General features: G+C 47.8%; 5 protein-coding genes across 5 annotated transcripts; 3 read left to right on the top strand and 2 right to left on the bottom strand.

Annotated features, from left to right (window-relative positions):
• Positions 1-930: 930 nt before the first annotated feature.
• TREMEDRAFT_26330 (uncharacterized protein) lies at positions 931-3,418 on the top strand (the record flags this gene model as incomplete). The annotated part of the gene is given in 10 exon segments (XM_007000689.1): positions 931-1,153; positions 1,172-1,263; positions 1,303-1,608; positions 1,771-1,952; positions 2,041-2,182; positions 2,222-2,345; positions 2,423-2,669; positions 2,834-2,961; positions 3,104-3,263; positions 3,313-3,418. 10 exon segments carry the CDS (start codon positions 931-933, stop codon positions 3,416-3,418), a joined length of 1,710 nt encoding a protein of 569 aa, XP_007000751.1.
• Positions 3,419-3,731: 313 nt separating this feature from the next.
• On the bottom strand, positions 3,732-5,255 carry TREMEDRAFT_58947 (uncharacterized protein; the record flags this gene model as incomplete). The annotated part of the gene is made up of 1 exon (XM_007001397.1): positions 3,732-5,255. One exon carries the CDS (start codon positions 5,253-5,255, stop codon positions 3,732-3,734), a length of 1,524 nt encoding a protein of 507 aa, XP_007001459.1.
• A 949-nt stretch (positions 5,256-6,204) lies between these two features.
• TREMEDRAFT_72876 (uncharacterized protein) lies at positions 6,205-9,988 on the top strand (the record flags this gene model as incomplete). Its single annotated transcript, XM_007002102.1, has 5 exons — positions 6,205-7,024; positions 7,068-7,233; positions 7,277-8,297; positions 8,333-9,433; positions 9,682-9,988. The coding sequence occupies 5 exons, from the start codon at positions 6,205-6,207 to the stop codon at positions 9,922-9,924; spliced, it is 3,351 nt and encodes a 1,116-aa protein (XP_007002164.1). The 3' UTR covers positions 9,925-9,988.
• A 101-nt stretch (positions 9,989-10,089) lies between these two features.
• Positions 10,090-13,535, bottom strand: TREMEDRAFT_36930 (uncharacterized protein). Its single transcript, XM_007000797.1, has 4 exons — positions 13,175-13,535; positions 12,562-12,899; positions 12,137-12,517; positions 10,090-12,091 (listed from the first exon to the last, which is right to left on the bottom strand). The coding sequence occupies exons 1-4, from the start codon at positions 13,323-13,325 to the stop codon at positions 10,436-10,438; spliced, it is 2,526 nt and encodes an 841-aa protein (XP_007000859.1). The 5' UTR covers positions 13,326-13,535; the 3' UTR covers positions 10,090-10,435.
• A 289-nt stretch (positions 13,536-13,824) lies between these two features.
• On the top strand, positions 13,825-18,634 carry TREMEDRAFT_41970 (uncharacterized protein; the record flags this gene model as incomplete). The annotated part of the gene is made up of 9 exons (XM_007000913.1): positions 13,825-14,479; positions 15,182-15,215; positions 15,356-16,067; positions 16,246-16,259; positions 16,307-17,056; positions 17,109-17,170; positions 17,329-17,580; positions 17,862-18,126; positions 18,325-18,634. 9 exons carry the CDS (start codon positions 13,825-13,827, stop codon positions 18,632-18,634), a joined length of 3,054 nt encoding a protein of 1,017 aa, XP_007000975.1.
• Positions 18,635-18,979: the final 345 nt, after the last annotated feature.

Genomic DNA, 18,979 nt, shown 5'->3' with positions numbered 1-18,979 from the left:
ACTTCACTAACATAGCAGTTCTAGTGAACCCGGTTTCACACAACATCGATTCTTCGAGATACATATGAAACATCCGTTCCCATGCGCGGATCCATGGCTTGGCTTCTCTTCCTCTCATACATTCCGTACGTTCCTTTCAATATCTCCTTCCTCCCAGAGTCAATCCCGACTCCGTCACTAAGTCGTTACGATACGAGCTATCATCGAAACTGTCCTGATAAGCACTTGCTCAAGCCGTGGAAAAACACGTCGGATGTCACACCCTGCGATAACATCGTGATATCGTGAGTGTGTAGGTTGTGTGGTTGCACGACTGTCTGCAAATATGTGTACTAATCATCTCCAACCGGGAAATAAGCGTAAAACACTGGTCTCACGTAATTTTCATAGGATATGGATCAGTTCTGGCGGAATGTCCCGTGTCCCATCAGATATCTGATCTCATCTGGTCTATGCGTCTAAAATCATCCTTTGGCTTCGCTGACCCAGTGGACCCTGATCCGATTCTGGTCATGCCGCTCGACCGAGGGCCTTGGTTTCCAGGTAGAAACTACTGACCCAAACAGGAAAGCCTAACATTGACATGAAGAATCAAGGCCCTCTGACACCCCTCTTGTCTCTGACATATCATGCCCTTTTTGCTCATTCCAAGACGGCGGCTCAGTCGCTCCCTCATAATTATCGTCTTCGTCTTCACCGCTCCCTACTTTTTGCTACATTTTCTGGACTTACGCTCCCGTTCATCCCGATCATCCTCGACAATTTCAACGCCCGTTGGAGTACGGGAAGATGCTGCTGATCTGGGATACGCAAAAGACGGGACTTGGACAGATGTGCTGGGTAACCTTATCATATTAATGGTAGCAATAGGTCGAGGAGTGAGTCTAAAGCTATCAATCAAAGCCGTAGGCAAGAGAGAATAGCTAGCAGATGCTAACCTCGAACCAGATTATATGGAAAAGCCATCAAATGCCGCAACATACGTATCTTTCCAATGGTCTGCTCAAAGTCAATCCGAGCGGTCGTCACCCCATATACGATTTGATAGCGCGTAGTCGGGAAGACTGGAATACAAAAGGATCATCACAGAGTCGTACGTTGAACGAAGCTGTCAGCGAGTATCGAAGGCGATATGGACGTGCTCCTCCCAAGGGTTTTGACAGATGGTGAGCTGAATTCTTTGGTGGTACTACCGAGCTGATGGACGGGTGGGCCTATGTGAAGAAGCACAACGTCCAACTGCCCGATGAGTATGATCAGATAGTGAGTGGAGACAGAAGGAACGCGATTGCTGACACTCAGTATGACGACATTGAGCCTTTCTTCGCCCTCACCGCTGAACGAATCAAGGAATCGGTGAAGATTGCGAAGGCCAAGCAAGGGATATACACCATCGTGTGTCAAAAGGTTGAAACGGCGACTGGGAGATCGTCAGAGTGCTCGTACAATCTCAAAGAAGAGGGTATGCACTCGGATGGACAAAGAATACCCAGACAGCGGGCAGAGGCTCAGTTGAGCTTGTTGAAAGACGTGGAAAGTGAGCTGGAAGAGGTCGAAGCGATCTTTTATAGTCATGATGGGCCATTTCATATAGTGGACGACGAACACGTGAGTTAATCGATCATACTGCCTGATATCAAGTTCTGGCGAGAGGCTGATCGGATGCAGAAGAGTGCTCTGCGACGTGCGGCGGTTGACGGTGAATGTGAGTCCACCAATTCTGTCTGGCTTTGCCCTAGCAGATCTTGATTCCGCGACCTATGACGTGAGCTCACTCAAGACATTGTCGGTGCTTATGGTGCTGACAATGACCAGACGCGTGCTTCAAAGCTCGGATGGGCTTCTGCTTGTCCCACCGACACACCTCTGCGAGTACAGTACGATCTTTCCGTCCTCCCCACTTTGGAGCAGATCTGGAATGGAGAGAAGAGTTTTGTGTGGAATCACAAAGCGTACGTACGTTCCCTTACATTTCTTGCAGTGTCCAAGAAGAGATTTTGAGCACGAGATCATCCACAAGAATGTGCTGCTGATATGCAGTACTATGAACCCATGTGAACATCCCACACTGGCACATCTTTCGGGAGCCCTCGCTGCCCATGGAAAAGGTGTTACGGCCTCAAAGATATTGTTCCCGGTATTAGCCATGTGCAAAACCCCTCTTCATTCCGACATCCTCGCCGTGAGTTCCAAGCACTAAAGCTCTCTGAACTGATATCAGGTGGCAATGGAGGCATGGACGGAAGACGTAGACGTTGATCCTCCCTGGGAGGAGAAGTCCGATGATCGATTGTTATGGAGAGGAAGCACTACAGGTATTCACTTTGGACCCAAGACTCCTTGGAGTAAGTTCTCATGCGTCATGTTCCCGCGCTTTGATAGAGCATAACAGACTAAACACATTACTATGGTTGATGTTAAGACATATCGCAACGCATTAATCTTGTCTCAAAAGGGAATCAAACCACCGGAATGCTTGAAGTTTTCGACGTAAGAGATGAGACCTTCCGCGTTGGTACACCATCGACGAGAGAAATCGCAAAGCTCAATCACGACCTGCTGGATGTCGCGTTCGCCGGTCGGCCGGCACAATGCGAGCAACCTACGTGTGACGAGATGGCTAAGAATTATAGATTTGAACCCTGGCTGAGCAGGGCGGAAGGGAACAAGTAGGTCTTCAAGCTCTTCTTCTGTCCAGTACTCTTCTCTTAAACTTCTCTCCCCCCGAGCAGACCTCGAGTGTCAAAGGCGTGGTCCTCACTTAGTATTTCGGCCACTCATAAGAAGTTTTACGTTCCACATTTACCTCTTAAGGTCAAAGCCTGACAATCAGATACAAATACATCTTGGACGTAGATGGTAATGGCTGGTCAGCGCGCTTCAAAAGATTGATGACAACAAATTCCCTAATATTCAAAGCGACTATATTTCCTGAATGGTATACAGCCCGAGTCCAACCTTGTAAGTCCTCTGACTCCTCTACCCCGCCACTTCCCTTCTTCTTGAACATCATTCGTACCCCTAGTTGCCCTGCATGTCAAGTTGTCGAGAAAGTCGTACAACTTCCAAATTACTAAAGTACGAGGGCGGTGCTGATTTCTAGGGGTTCATTACGTTCCGCTCAAAGCCGATCTTACGGACATGTACGACGTCTTTTCGTTCTTCCGACACAACGATCATCTAGCCAAAGAGATCGCCACGGCGGGGAAAATCTGGAGTAAGACGTTTTGGAGACATGAAGATATGGTAGCATATCAGTTTAGGTCAGTATTATCCTCCTTCAATACTGTCCAAGAGTACTGACTCATTCAGATTATTATTAGAGTACTCACGGCTGCTCGCTTCTGATAGAGAAAAGGCTTCGTACCATGGGAAAGGGAGGCGCGATCGATCGAGTGTGAAAAGACGGGAAGGGTGACAGCAGCCATATTCGAAGAAAATAGATCATATACGATATTGACATGCATTGCAACAATCTTGTCCTGTGTCCGAACTCCTGTACATGCCCCTCCCATTCAACAGATATCTGAAAAGAAAAACTCGAGAAAGTGAAAACATACGTATAGAGATTACTGTCATGGGATAAAAAAAAGTGTGGTGGTTGGATCAATCATAAAAATCGAGCTCTTCTGGACCGAGAGGATAACCCCGAGGGTCAGGATAGTCATAGTCATTGTCATCTGTATCCGAGTCCTGTGTCGGCTGGGTGGCTTGAGACGGGAAAGTCCGCCTCACCAAAGCTCTACTTGGATCCGAGGTTGGGATGTCATAATCGTTTTGACGAGAGTCATACGAGACCAAAGCGCTCGTGTTGGCTGATCCAAAGCGCTCGTGTTGGCTGATGGACGTTGGCGTCTGGTCAACGGAGATCCCGGGAAAGGGGAATCGAATCCGCCTTGATTATAGCTCGGGGTTGCACCCATTCTGTTTGTGGGTTGATTGTGTCGTGTCGAAACCTGTGTCTGTTGCGCTGTTGTCTCAATGTTTCTTGAAGAATGAGGAGGTTCAAACCACTCCAACGACTTGATAGTTCGATTACCAAACTGGTCCTGACTTTTTAGATACTCGTCCTCGATCCCATCGTAGCTGAGAGCCAAATTAGGAGAGTTCATAAGTCCTCTCCACTTCGTGCGGTCGGTCGTGTCAGTTGCGTAATATTCCTTCCTCCTTACCATCGACTTATTACCCATGTCAATTGTCACTGAGCCTCCTGGATCGAGGAAAGCATACTCAGCGCTAACCAGTGTCGGTATCCTTTGAGTTCCTCGGGTGGTATGACGAAGCTGGATATTGAATCCAAAAACACCCATGAGTCCTGCCTCATCCGGAGTGACCTCTGTGAGAACGGAGTCATAGACCCGCACGCCCCCGTCCGAGGAAGGGGGATATGCGGTGAACTTAACGATTATACTCTTGTTTGGATTGTAGGGATCGGGAATCACCCTTGAAGTCTCGCCAGGTTCATATCGACCTTCCTTCGTCTTTTGACACAAGTAAACCTTGGTATTGTCCTTCGAGACAACCGCAAAAGGTCCCCAAGGCTTGGTCGGCTCGTTTGGTTCGTCTGCTATGAAAGCCAGCATGGGGATGTCAAGTTCGCCCATTTGGGGATGTTTTTTGAGTGTCGACTGTAGAGCTGTAGGAGGATCCACCGGAAGATTCTCAGGATGAACGGGGAATATGAGTGTCGTCTTTGGGGCTAGATAGAAAGTGACGTGATTAGGGCCTTTGTCGTGGATCATACTTGGATCGTATCCTGCATTCAGGTGTGAGGGCCCAGATCCTGTGCTTCTTATGATATCCTTGTAATGTCGATGAGAGTAGGGCTCCATTTGTGATTGCGAGATGGAATTGACGAGTTGCATATCATCGGTAAGTTGATCGATTTGGTATCTGTCAGAGGGAGGGGGGAGAAGTCGCCGTCGCGTGGAGGACTGATTGGACAAGTTGGCAGGTACTTGCGAGTAAGCATGCGTGTCATTCGACTGCTGAAACTGGGTGCCCCTCTGACCATAACGGACCAGGCTCGGCATGATTTCTACTCCGACTTCGGGATTGCCAGACTGCATGTCACGATGTCGGGTTTTGGAAGATGGATGACCAGTTTCAGCATGCCTGGAATTATTCCTTGCAGAAGCAGTAGCAGCCGGCGGAACACGCTCAGCACTGTGTTGCGATGAAGCGTAGTATGTAAGAGGTACGACCTGACGATTCCAGTCATCACCAAAATTGGACGAAATGAATTCTGAAGGCATTATGATGAGTAGGTTGGGACAGGCAACTTCAGCGATCTCGAGGGAAAGAAAGATGGTGGCGATGGGAGGGGTATTGTCCTTTCTTATATCCTCCACACCCCACAACGGTCCGCTATGTGGAGTCCTATGGGCACACAGACGTCAGGCATCAGATCTTCGACGTTAGAAGCTGATAAAGGAAGCGAGCATGTTTGCTGAAACAAGTACATCCGGTACGCGAAACGTGTGATATGTGAACAAAGGATCGAAGGGCGAGTGATGATCCGTATGGATGACGTGCTTGTGTGATGCTAAATTGCCCATTCGTGTGATGAATACGAAGAGGTCTGAACTTTGAACGTGAACGCTTGATCGATGACACATGTAAGAGAAAGGGGCTGGAACAATATTATAATGGTGTAAGTTCGCTATGGTCGTCACGTCATCGAGATCTTCGGATGAGTTTCGACAATGTTTTGATCCTTCATCCGGCCGTCACGGACGTGTCAGGTCGCCCTCGAAGGCTCTTTGTTTGAAAGGTTTCTGAACGTCAGAACTCCTGGATGATTGTGAAGTCATGTTCGTCCGAGGCCGGCGTACGGCGTGAGAGGTCGCGTCACAAGGCAGCAAGCCCTTACAAGTAGTGTTTCGCCGTGGTGTTGGATATCTCTTGTGTTCTGGAACTGTGGTATTCTCTAAAGTAAGTTAATAGGGTGTTCTATCAGTCAGCGCCATCCTCCGGCCACACCGTGCACGATGTATGTATGTAGGACACGCGGGATAGACGAATGCAAAGTGTTTGATCTGTAAGGTATCGGGCTGATCCGGAAGTCGGAACTCAACTGGCACGATCCGCCTCGGTCGATCGGTCAGCGGCCACCAAAGTGCGCGATTCTTTGGTTCTTCTATCACCCAACAACTTGTTGACCGTCATCTCACTCACTTCTTCCCCCTATGATACCGTCTCGCAATGTCTAACAGCTCACCCTCCACTCGACTCCCACGTCCATCACCTTCAAGATCTGTGACATATCACAAAGCTTCAAAGTCAAAACCTCACCCAAAGGTCCTCCCTTTTCCCGACCTCCCAGTCCGAGCCGCAAGGAGTGTCACTCGACCTGGTACACCTTTGACCCTCTCTGAAAGTCCCAACGGTCAGCATAGGAGGATACAGTTTGACTCTGCTTTTTTGGACAGGACAGGTAGCGGGAATGGTGCTGGTCGATTAAGATCTCATGGATCTCCTGATCCCGGCCAATCTTCAAGTCACGCGACGTCACCAGGGGGTAGTCTATCACCGCCATCAGGAATCATGTCAGGTCCAACGACCCCAATCTCATTAGGAACCGGTAGCTCATCTTCTCCGTTTCTCGCTATACCCCCTACTTATCGGTCGCGGTCACAGACCTCACCTGATGTCACACGACCGAGGTTGCCTGCCACAACAAGAGTTGAAGGCTTCCAACCACCCACTCCCATCACATCTGCACCTCTCCCTCCCCAAGGTCCTTCTCACCCATCACCTTCCTCCACCAGACCAGCTTCACTGCCCGATCAAACACCAATTGTTGATGCTTCTCGTCCGAAACCATCCGAGCCCAAGGACCACACCGACTCTTCTACAACACCGGCGACCTCGTCGGTCCCCCTCTCGAGTCCACCCGTCTCTCATCCTCTGGCGGAACATTTGTATCAATCTTTTCTGAGGGGACAATGTGCTGACGTTCGACTCATTGTAAGAAAGTGGGGTGTGGGATGGTTGGTACATCGTATGATCTTGGTACAAGCTGGTATGTTTCATGTCTTACACAAGATTTCAGGCTCATTTTTCAGGCTTCTTTCACTCCATGTTTCTTTCAGGCTTCTCAGAGGGTAATCCTACATCATGGAAAACTCGTAAAGGCAAAGAACGTGCTGTGGAGGACCAAGAAGACGAGTGGACCGGGGATGATATCGAGCTGCAGTTCGATGACCCTAACATCACCCGGGCTGCCTTTGAGTGAGCTCCTTATACTGCTTTCCCCACCTCAGCTCATTTTCAGGATTTCTCTCTCAAGGCTATACTCTGCATATCCTCATTTTCATTATCCGAAATCTAAGCTTCCAACCCCTAAACACCCATTGTCCCTCATTTTTGACGCGGCATCTCAGAAACGCTTCCCGTCTTTACGCTCCGTGCATACGTCTGTCCCGGCGAAAACGCATTTGGTCACGCCGCGGTTATTGCTCTCATTGATCGCCACCTCCTCATATCTCGGCCATACAACCCTCCTCAAAGAAGTACTGGGTATGGTTCTTCGTACCATCAGCCCGGCAACTATAGGACGTTATCTAGCTTTTGCCATCGGTGATGGCATCGGAGGCGAAGAGTGGAGTTCTCAAAATGACGAAGGAGCTCGAAATTTTGAGCATGTATCCAAACCTTTGAAAAGACAAGGATGGGACAGGCCCTCTCCTAGGTCTGAAGATTTGACAGTCTTACCTGCGAGGACACCTTCAAACCGAAGCTCGGCAGATTCCAATGTCAAAGCGGATGATGATGAGAGCAAAGTGACAGACTCCCCTCGCTCCCGACGTGTGACATCGGATCAAGGACAGGACGGTATCCGTGGAAGACTCAAAGGTCTCAGTATAGACGTCTCGGGCACGAATTTGCGAACTTCATCAATCAACATTGCAGACATGCCTCATTTCTACGGATTCGCCTCGAATAAGATTGGTGAGGCTTGTGTATGTTGGTTAGCTCGCTGGGGAGGAGATGTTTTACAACTCGAGGAAACGTTCACAGATCAAGAACCTCCATTCAAGATTTGGGCCCATGGGGGTATTCCTGCCGTTTTTGCCAGAGCTGTTCTCAGTTCTGATTCTTTTTTCGTCGAAAATGAAATGGAACGTTATCGCGTAGCACGACGTGTTCTTGACCTACGACGAACGGAATGGGAGAAGATTGCTGAGAAGAGTAGATCGTCATTCCTGCGGGAGGACGATGAAGCCGAGGATTGGGAAGTAGATGAGGACGAGTTGGGGATGGTCTTCGAACAAGGAATTTATTATTCTCACATGGTGAGTTTACTCATTCGTATGATAGCTCACTGTAGACCTTCGACGATCTATCTACCATTTCTTCCGATATAGATCCCAATACTTCCTTACCTTATGCACCCCTGGCGGTGTTGCAAGCAGCTCATTGGGCTGCGGCGGATTTACGATCAAGAGTGCAATCTTCTGACCACACCGAGTCAGATGATTCAACTCATGCATTGGGTCTCACAAAGACTACGTCGGAAATCACTGCCATGGTCAGTCGACCTCGACGTCAAGGAGGGTCCAGAGTGGTATCAGGAAGAACGAGCAATATAAGCACAGATCCCGATTCTCCATCTTTCGCTTCTTTCGCTTCTCGTTCATCTATAGACATGATGGACAGAACGACATATCATCCTATACCTTCGGACGATACACATCGTATGGGCGCTGGAGGTCTTTTATTTTTGTCGACATCATCGACTGAACGAAACGCTTTAGCCGGAGTTCCTGATTTAGGTCCTGATCTAGATCCTACTTCTCCTTTTCCAAGTACTTCAATTCATCCTACTTCTGCTGGACCAGAAGGATCAGGAGGAATTGGAACAGGAACAGAAATGAGTGGAAACGGAGGAGCGACAACGAAAAAACGACCCGTTCCACAAGGAGAAAAAACCTTTTTCGGCCTTTCTACCTCTTCCAAAACCGCAATGGAGATTGCACTCTCAACAAGAGACCCCTCTTCATTAACTGAGGACACACGTTGGACACGAGTCGAACCGTTTCGATTCTCAGTGGAATTTTGGGGAGCGGAGAATCTAGTAGAGAGAGAAAGATTATATTCTGCGACACATTTTTATGCTGGGAGTTGGTTCAATGTTTACGTACAAACTATCAAAAAGAAGGATAAAGGTGCTCAATTAGGTATATATCTTCATCGACAAAATCCTGATGAAACTTTCCCTCCGGTATCTGTTCCACCTGATCAGAATGAGAAGAAGAAAAATGTGGAGATGAGTGTTACGTCGAGGGTAAAAAATGTGACAGAGGGGGAATTGCTTAGGACGTTGTCTACCAGTCCTGTAGGAGTAGGAAGTCCACCTACGTCACCTAGACAGGAGATGGTGGTTGAGAGACTGAAAGAGGGTTATAGGGATACTAGACAGATCACAAAGGTTATTTGACCACTTCATCCTCCATTTCTAATCCTGTTCCCCTTCTATACCCCCCTCATTCGAATCCCACCTACAATCACATGTCTGTTCCTCCCCTTCCCTCCAGTCGTCTTTCGCCTCCGTCACGTCATTGAATTTTGTCTGTCATCATTGTATCATTATCGTCATCTCATTCTTCGATCCTGATGTTTTGCAATTTCTGCAGATACGTAGCATAAATTCCGTTATGTGAACAAACTAACATACAGGCATATTTCTCCATTTCCTGCGCTTCTGCCTTGGGAACCGCGCTCATTCGTTTTTCTTCCGCACCAGACAGCTTCACCCTTTCTCAATCATGGGGATGGAAATCGTCCGCTCTCCGATCGGAGGAATACCTCTCCGCCCCACTTAATGATCTCGATCAAGGTGTAGAAATCTGGTCAGGGGAGATGGACTCGAGAGTCGCTGGAGGTAGTTTGAGAGCTACTGTGGAGGTTGGGGTTATTTGATTTACTTTCTCTTTAGAGGTCAGTGATTAGAATCTATTCGGACATTTTGCATAGAGTTGTGTTTTGTATGTCATGGAGTAGGCGGGATTAACTTTCAAGCACGTTACGTAGTTGTTTTAGTGTCTATTGCTGTATATCTGTCATAATTATATGGATGGAGCAAATGAAAGGTGAAATTGTCCGTGCATCGATTCATGACTAATTGACAGATCGTAATAGTTAACTTATCTTGTGAGGAGGGCAGTAAGACAAACTACCTGATAATGAAGCGTTGGTTAAATCTCCCTTTTCGGCTTCAAAAAAATGAAAACTCCTTTCACTCCTCCCTCCTCTCACCATTCCCCTCACGTCAATCCATAAGCCTTGCTTTCCTCCTCCCCTCTTCTTTCCGTCTCATCCGTGATGCGACTTCTGATCTTCTGACTGACGCCAATTCCTCCATCCATGCTTCTCACCCTGCTTTCTCACACGTCGGATGAAGACCGCGAAATCAATACCACACCTCCGCTGATCAAGAATGCGAAGTCAAAGACCAATCCGTCAACGCAACGCTCTTCGGAGTGACAAAAGCGCTCGAGTCCATTCCATCCCACTGTGGGTTAAATAACACTTGAATACTAAAAGTCCCTCCTGCTTGACTATCAATAGCCACCACAGTGACACCATCATCACTGACCCAACCTTGATTTTCGATATCGTATGGCGATCCCGTCGGTGCGGGTGGATCTTGAGATAATCGAACAGCAGCCATCGTTGTGAAAGTAGCACCTTCAGGTCCTGAAAGTAAAATCATTTGAAGTGATTTCCCGTTCAAAGTTAAATTGGCCGTATTTCCACTAGCGACGACAGTAGCGTTGGTGTGCATTCTCCACATTACATCTGTTCCTGCTCCGATATTTTCGAAATCATCTTGTAACAAGACTTGTTTACGTTGATTCAAAAATCGTATACCTCTAGACCAAGTAACGTTGACAGCTGAAGTGAGATCTTGCCAGAAATAAGCGGTATCGGAAACATCGACTTCTAGAGTAGGTGCTAATCCTTGAAGTGTACCTGTCGAATCCCAATGTGTAGTAGGTTGAGCACCGACATTTTGATTTTGATAATTGATGATAATCGTGTTTTGACCGTCTGTACGTTTACGATAATATAACCATCTTTCTGAATCTTGATCTTCTTTTGAGAAATATCCATCGGAAAGATATTGGAATGAACCTAATTCACCTGCCCATCTTTCACCCAAAGCGTCTAGAACGAAATCGCCAAGATCAAGATCACCGTGAGTTTGATGACCTGTCAAAGCACCAGATTTCATAGCCCAATAAGCACCGTCTAGATTGGTCCAATCCGTTCTTGCTGTAGCCCATTCTCCTGCTGGATCATCGAAATGATGATCGATAGCGAGTTGATCCCACCATGTACCAGACACGGAAGGATCGTACCAGAACATTGACCATGGTTCAGAAGAATCGTAATGATCACGTTGATAAAGCATATAACGAGGTTCGTTGAAAACACTACCCCAATACATCAAAGAGTTGGCAGTGGTGGAATATTTGTTAGGTCCACAATCGCCGTAGTTGAATAAAGAAGTGGGACCTTGAATGTACATGTGGAACAAGGAAGTGAGAGCAAAACCAGGGTTGGAAGCTGCTAATCCTCGATCATCTCCGTAAGCGGTGGTGAGAGCGGATGACATTTCGGCAGCTCCGGTGGTACCGAAATACCAATAATTGGCAGTTTCTGCCCATGTGCCATCGGAATGAGGACCTTCGAAACAGTTGCTGAAAGCGTTGGGAACAGTAAGGGCGAGGACTTTCTGTGCCAATTGTGTAGGGTCTCGGTCGAGGATCGCCAAAGAAGCCAACGTCAATCCCCCATTGCTTACACAATTCCAATTACCGTTGACTTTATTCGGGGTACCAGTCCACCACGAATAACCAGAAGCAGAAGCATCAAGAGTCAAAGCGGCGTAACCGTATGTAAGACCGAGGTTGAGAATAGACCACATGATAGCATCACGTTGATCATCGGTCCAATGGTCATATAACCAATCGTAGCCGATAGCGAAGGCGTTGCACAGCTCGGCAAGGTCGAGGAAGTGGTTAGGGTTCCATCGAGAGTTATCCGTGCCCCAAGGAACATCAGAGTTATTTCCCGCGGCAGTCTGCAACTCAGCGAAATGTTCAAGCTGCCATGATCAATCCCTCACCTGAAGTTCCAACATGACACGATCGGCATATTTCGTGTCGTTCGTCATACGGTATGCATATGACCAGTTTTTTATCCTCAGCTTGACTTGTCTCGCGGGGTCGAGTAGACCCGACCCTGTCAGACCACCGTCCAGGGTGTAATTTTGGGGAGGATCGTTGAGTGAACTGCTGGCATTGGCGATAATTGTGTCGTTCCAGTATTTCAAGTAAGGGTCCTGAGCGATGAGAGATGGTAACGCTTGCCATCTGTAGGCCGGAGCGATCAAGCGAGGGTGATCACGAAGGGAAGAGTTGCTGGGCGGGGAGGGATCCGTAGGCCAGGATTCTTTTGAATCCGAGCTAGCTAGGAAAGTTGGTGCAGAGTATCCAGCAGTGTCGGTCTGATCTGTCAATTTCTGGCATGTATCACAACAAAGCGACCTACGCCTGTGGCATACACAGGAAGCATCCATTGACTGTTGGTGGCAACGGCAAGATACTTCTGACCGTTGGCGCCTGTCGAAGTTGCCGTTGGGTTGGTTGTCACACCCGAAGGAATCGCGTTGCCGTTCCCGCTACCCGAGTTGTCGCTGCTTGAACTACTGCTCGAGTTGTTCTTGTTTCCAGCACGAGATCCCAACACTCCACCTAAAACAGCGCCGATGACGATGAGTATTATGACAATGGGAAGGACGACCCATAACCACTTGTTCCGTTTTTTCTTGGGTACATAGCCACCCGTGGGGGATGTCGCGGCGTTGGGGTTTCTCGGACCCATTGGATCTGAGCGACGAGCCAAATTTGACATTTCGTAATGAGACGGGACGAAAACGAGGTTATTTTGTTGATGGGGTGAAACACAGCGTCGTACCAGTTGGAGGACAAAAATAGTACAAGGTCCGGTGTGGAACAAAGGGGTGTTGGGGACAGAGTCGTTGGTGTAAGTTGTAAAAAGGAGCCACGGGAGATGTTGAGAAAGGATAGTAATGAGATCGTCGATGAGAGAAAGAATCAGCGTAAGCGATGTCCAATCTCAGCGTCGAGGGGGAAATACTGACAGCTTTCACTGGCCAAACCACCATTTCTCCCATTACCATATCCTGGATCATCTTGATAGCCGCCATAGGTGTTCCCACCTCCATCATAGTCATCCCGATACCCTTCTCCGGGTCCGGGACTGTTCGAGTAGGCTGGTTGATAATGAGACATGGCGTGAGAGAGGAAGGATTGGAAGCGGACAAGGTTTGCGGCGAGGATCGATCGTCAAGCGACAAGGATGTTGAGGTAAAGTGAAGAGGTAGCTGGATGAAAGTGAACGAAAGGAAGATAGAAAGAAAACGTGTGAACGGGAACCAGAACTTGAGTCTGAAGAGATGTCAATAGAGGGAGTAGAGGATATTGCTATGTATAGAGAGAAGGAGAAGGATCAGAACATAGAGAGAGACGTGTCTCTCCTGCTGTCTTTTAGTTTGCTTCAAAGTCGCGCCCCGTGCCCCTTACTCCGGCCGCACAGACCTCCTAAGCAAAGGGCGTGTTTGACTTCCCTGAAACAAATCTTAGCACATGGCGGCGTGCACCGCCACCACACGACCTCCACCTACAACATCCGTGGGAAAAAACCTTACGTGGCGCACGGTCTCATGGAAATCCATCATCACCAACCCATGCAAATGTTCACCTCGGTCTCTCCTATCAACGGTACCACATCATGTCCAACGATGCACCCTCTCCAGGGTTGACACCTACCCTTCTTCCCTCCCCTACGACTCCAAATGACGAGGCTGTTGAAGCTCACGAGCTCCATGCTACTCCCCGCGTTCATCCGTCACCCTCCTTCGGCTATCATGAAGAGCGTCGACTTTATCATTCGGGCACCATGTGGATGACCCACAACGTTGCTCGTATTCCTCCACCCGCCATGTCTGACTCTCCCACCGTTCCCACTCCTCTCAACTCACAGCCTCAACAAGTCGCTGGCTCTCTCACCACCGCAGATATCTTGAAAGACGTCAGTCCTTCGGCATTCCATCCTCAACCTCCCAATCTGCCAGGGGTAGCACTGGGTGCCAATGTCACAAATGGCGGCGCCAGTATGGGTCTGCTTCAAGACGAGATGAATGATCCGAGAGCTGAGGGCCGACGATATTTCACTAAGCCGTCTGCCATGGACAGTCCATCAGGACCGATGGACGGGAATCTCGACCCTGCCCCGGCACTCATCCATCGACAAGAGCGTGACGAGCAAGAAAGGCTTGATCTGGAAGAGGAGGAGCAGGAAAGGGCTTTAGAGAGTGAGTTGGGAAATGGACTGCGCCTTCCTGGCGCGACAGCTCCAATCGTCCCGTTAGCAGCAGGAAAACAGGGTGAGTCATCCTCGCTTGCCTTCGACGTTTCAATATCATCACAACTCCGACGTGTTACAAGTCTTCCAATATCCGATCTTCCCGGATCTACTCTATACGTATCATCAACCTTTCATGACTTGAGTGAGAGGAAGTCGGTCTGGAGTGGTCTACGAACGTGCGAAGTCTTGGGTCGTTTGACCATGATGCACAATGGCTGTAGAACAGCTCCTTCCTTTCTTCTCGAGCGGCGATTCTGCTCGTACAACCTCATTTCAACCTCCGTGGTGTGATTTCACAACATATATAATCCTCTTGCAGGCGATCGTCCTATCTTACCTTATCACGGACTCGTCCCCTCTGTTCTCTGCACGAAGGCAATCAGATCATTGCGGATCCTTCCCTGCACGTCACTTAATTATATTCCTCCACGTTGTCATTGACTCCACTCGTCAGGTAATCAAGACCATTGACCGCATCTATCAGACTTGAAGATTCATTCTTGTGATACTCTCACCGCTCACGTCGGCGTCTCATAGGGAAAAGACAATATGATCGATCCCCACCTATTCCTTGCCCCACTCACTCCCAACACATGCCCTGCTACACCCACTTCTCCCACTGGGGATGCTTTCTCACCTTTGGGCGATATGTCTCCTGATCTTGATACCAGTCTTCCCCCAGAACAGCTGCTGATGCAGATTCAAATGATTGCCTTTGCAGAACAAGGTATTGGTTCCGAACTCGAGATGCTATAGTGAGTAAAACTTTCATTTTCCCACTCTGCTCCCCATTGATCGCTCATCTTACTTTCCCTCCATTCATTGATGTAATTCAAATACATTCACACGTTTGAGTGGCGAGGGACCGAAGCCTTGATGACTCTGCTGATACCAGTGCTTCCTTCGCCAAATGTCTGGAGCTGCGAGACAAATACATAGCCCTTGCCAACCAGCGTCTCGGAGATAACCCTAGGGACCGTGATGGATGCTTCAACGGCTTCTTCCCTCGCTCTTCTGGGGATATCTATGGGCTCAAGCCGGACGTACCAATCGAGGAATGTGAAGACCCCGCGCTTGCTTCACCAGAGGACCAAGTTCAAAATGAAAACCTGCAACCTTGGCAGATCTATCCACCACCACCTCCCCCACACTGGAAATGGCGTCCAGCGGAGAATGGCCCATTACCAGAACAGACTGATTCTTCCGGCGCTCCCAGGCTGAGTCCCAATTCGGACGTCCACCGGGCAGACAGCGTAACATTCCGCTTCGAAGATTGCGAGCTCCCGGCAAATGATGAACATTGGGACTTTGGTGTTAACGAAGAAGGGGTGTTCGAAGTTTTTGCCGCTATCCCTCCTCGTGGCTTGGTGGCAAACAAAGACGAACAGGACGGCCAGAACAAGCCAGGTGTCGATGAGATGGAGAAGAGAAGATTGTTGATCCGAGTACCAGATTTGAGGGAATATTTCAGTGATCTTGATTTCTTGTTGGGGGTTTGCTCTGATGGGCCGGCCAAGAGTTTTGCTTTTAGACGACTGAAGTATCTGGCAAGCAAGTGGAGTTTGTATTGTCTTTTAAACGAGTATCAGGAGCTGGCGGATATGAAGGTGAGTTATTCTTCCCCACCACCTTCTATGCGCTCTTTCGCGCCCGTATGAGACACTTTGCACAGAGACTTGTCGTGCTCGTTGGCGCCTCCCTGCCTCTAACCGCTGTTGGCTATCGGAATGTGATGATGGCACAGAATGTATATGTCTCAGATCGGTATCAGTTGCTGATTCACAGGCTGTTCCTCACCGGTATGACTCTCAAAGTATCATTGTCAGATGTCTCACTGACGTTTCAGCGACTTCTACAACGTTCGAAAAGTAGACACTCACATTCATCACTCGGCATCTATGAACCAAAAGCATCTTTTGCGATTCATCAAACACAAGCTCAAAAAATCTCCCGACGAAATAGTCATACACCGAGATGGCAAAGACCTCACTCTCGCTGAAGTCTTCGAATCGCTTAATTTGACAGCATACGATTTATCCATCGACACCCTGGATATGCATGCTCACCAAGAATTCCATCGATTCGACCGTTTCAACGACCGATACAACCCTACTGGTTCATCACGTCTCCGTGAGATATTCCTTAAAACGGATAATCTTCTCAAGGGAAAATACCTAGCAGAATTGACACACGAGCTCATTACCGATCTAGAACAAAGCAAATACCAACATTCCGAATGGCGTCTAAGTATCTACGGACGTAACGTTGCCGAATGGGATACCCTGGCACGTTGGGTGGTGGAGAATAAACTTATCTCTCATAATGTCAGATGGCTCATCCAAGTTCCAAGATTATACGAAGTGTATAAAAATGGAGGTTTGGTTGATAATTTCGAAGATGTCGTTCGGAATGTTTTTCAACCATTGTTTGAAGTTACAAAAGATCCAAAGAGTCATCCGCATCTATATGTGTTCTTACAAAGAGTGGTTGGTTTTGATAGTGTTGATGATGAGAGTAAACCGGAGAGAAGATTATATAGAAAGTTCCCAACAGCTAGAATGTGGAATACTACTCAAAGTCCACCTTATTCGTATTGGTAAGTCACGTTTGTATCCATCATTCGTCTCAGAGGTATGCTGATAATTCAGGATATACTATATGTACGCCAATATGACCAGTTTGAACGCTTTCCGAAAATCAAGAGGAATGAGTGGGTCCTATCTCAATTTCTCCCCCTCCATCCTATTCCCACTTATTTCTCCCATACACGATGTCGCCCACTGTGTGTCCATCTCCATCAGATAGAATCCCTACGTTGGACGTCCATGCCGTCCAGCCAGCTGTCTCCGACCTTTAGCTAAACGGCAGATACATTCGTCCTTCGACCTCATTGTGGAGAAGCTGGAGACCCCGATCATCTCTCGTCTGCTTTCCTCACTGCTCATTCCATCTCACACGGTATCCTTCTTCGTAAAGTCCCCGCATTGCAGTATTTGTTTTATCTCAAACAGATCGGTTTAGCTATGAGTCCATTGAGCAACAACGCTCTGTTTTTGACATACGAGCGCAATCCTTTCAAAGATTTCTTTAGGGTAGGATTGAATGTTTCGTTATCTACCGGTGAGTACTTGTCCCCTGTCATCATCTCTTAATCACGTCCACACTTTCTCCCCCTTCACCATCCTTACAACTCCTTCTTGCTGTCGCTCTGCCTTGACTCTTGACAGCCTTCAAGCAGTTCTGACGTCTTGTTCTCCCCCTCCCATATTTGTGTACATGTTGATGACCTACCTTCTCCCTGGCCTCTCTCACATCTTTTCGGCATACATAGTAGCACTTTCCCAATGTTTTAAAGCGTCTCTTGAACGTGTAGGGTGAAGTGAGAAAGCACGTCTGATCAGCAGATGACCCTCTTCAATTCCATTTCACAGCCTCTCATCTCCTCGAAGAGTATTCCTGCGCCGCTCAAATATACAAATTGACTCCTGCCGACATGTGTGAATTAGCCCGTAATTCCGTTCTTCAATCAGGATGGGAAATGACAGTCAAGAAACATTGGATAGGACAAAAATGGTATTTACCTGGAAAAGAAGGGAATGATATTCATAAGACCAACGTTCCTACTATAAGATTGGCTTATCGTCATGCTACCTTGTTGGAAGAACTGTAAGTGTTCATTCTCAAAAAATCTCAATCCCTCAGCTTTCCTCCCCGTTTCGTGTATATTGTGCTGATCTACCCTTCTGTGAATTCCAATCCAAATTGCCAACTTATGAATTCTGAGTCTATCTCTCTTCCTTGCGAATTTTGAAAATGATCGAATTTATGAATGTCAGGTAAAAGAAGAACTTGACTAACAATCAGCACTTTGATCAAACATGGTACTCATTATCCTTCTGCAACACCTACGCATCTCAAGAGTCCTTCTACTACACAACCGCCAAACTCATTTCTCCCTCCCATCGATTCTTTATCCATTTCAAATCCCGCTGTCACTTCTACTGCTGGTACCGATGAAACAACGGGTCAAGACTCTGGACTGGAGAAAACAGTGGCGGATGGAGGACATGAACGACCAGGTATGGTAAGTAGTAATAGCGAGTTGGCTGCTGCTGCCATGGCGGGGTCTGTTGGGGTTACGAACGCTTTGGCCAATATGGGTCCCAAAACTTGATCTGTTCACACACAACTATAGATAAATCTTTGCATCTCACATCCATATATCTTTACTAGCATATGCATTGAATCTTCATTTGATTTTCACCTCGCAGATTGTCAAATGTCAGATAGATTTCTCGTGAGGTAGACTTGTATTCTTGAATACTTCTTGCAAAAGACTGTGAAGTGAAGGGAAAGAAAACAGTGGGAATTCACAATAATGCATGAGGATCATATAATTCGAACCGACAACAACTATATGCGTGTTGAGAATGATGGGATCATCATGTCGTCTGGCCTTCATCACTTCCTGCTCCTCTTTCCGTTTGACCACCGCCGCCACCAGCAGAGTCATTCATGC

This window comes from Tremella mesenterica, assembly GCF_000271645.1.
Source record: "Tremella mesenterica DSM 1558 unplaced genomic scaffold TREMEscaffold_1, whole genome shotgun sequence".
NCBI classification, from domain to species: Eukaryota; Fungi; Basidiomycota; class Tremellomycetes; order Tremellales; family Tremellaceae; genus Tremella; species Tremella mesenterica.
Note: the sequence above shows the minus strand (reverse complement) of the source record. Positions and strands in the feature narration are given on the sequence as shown.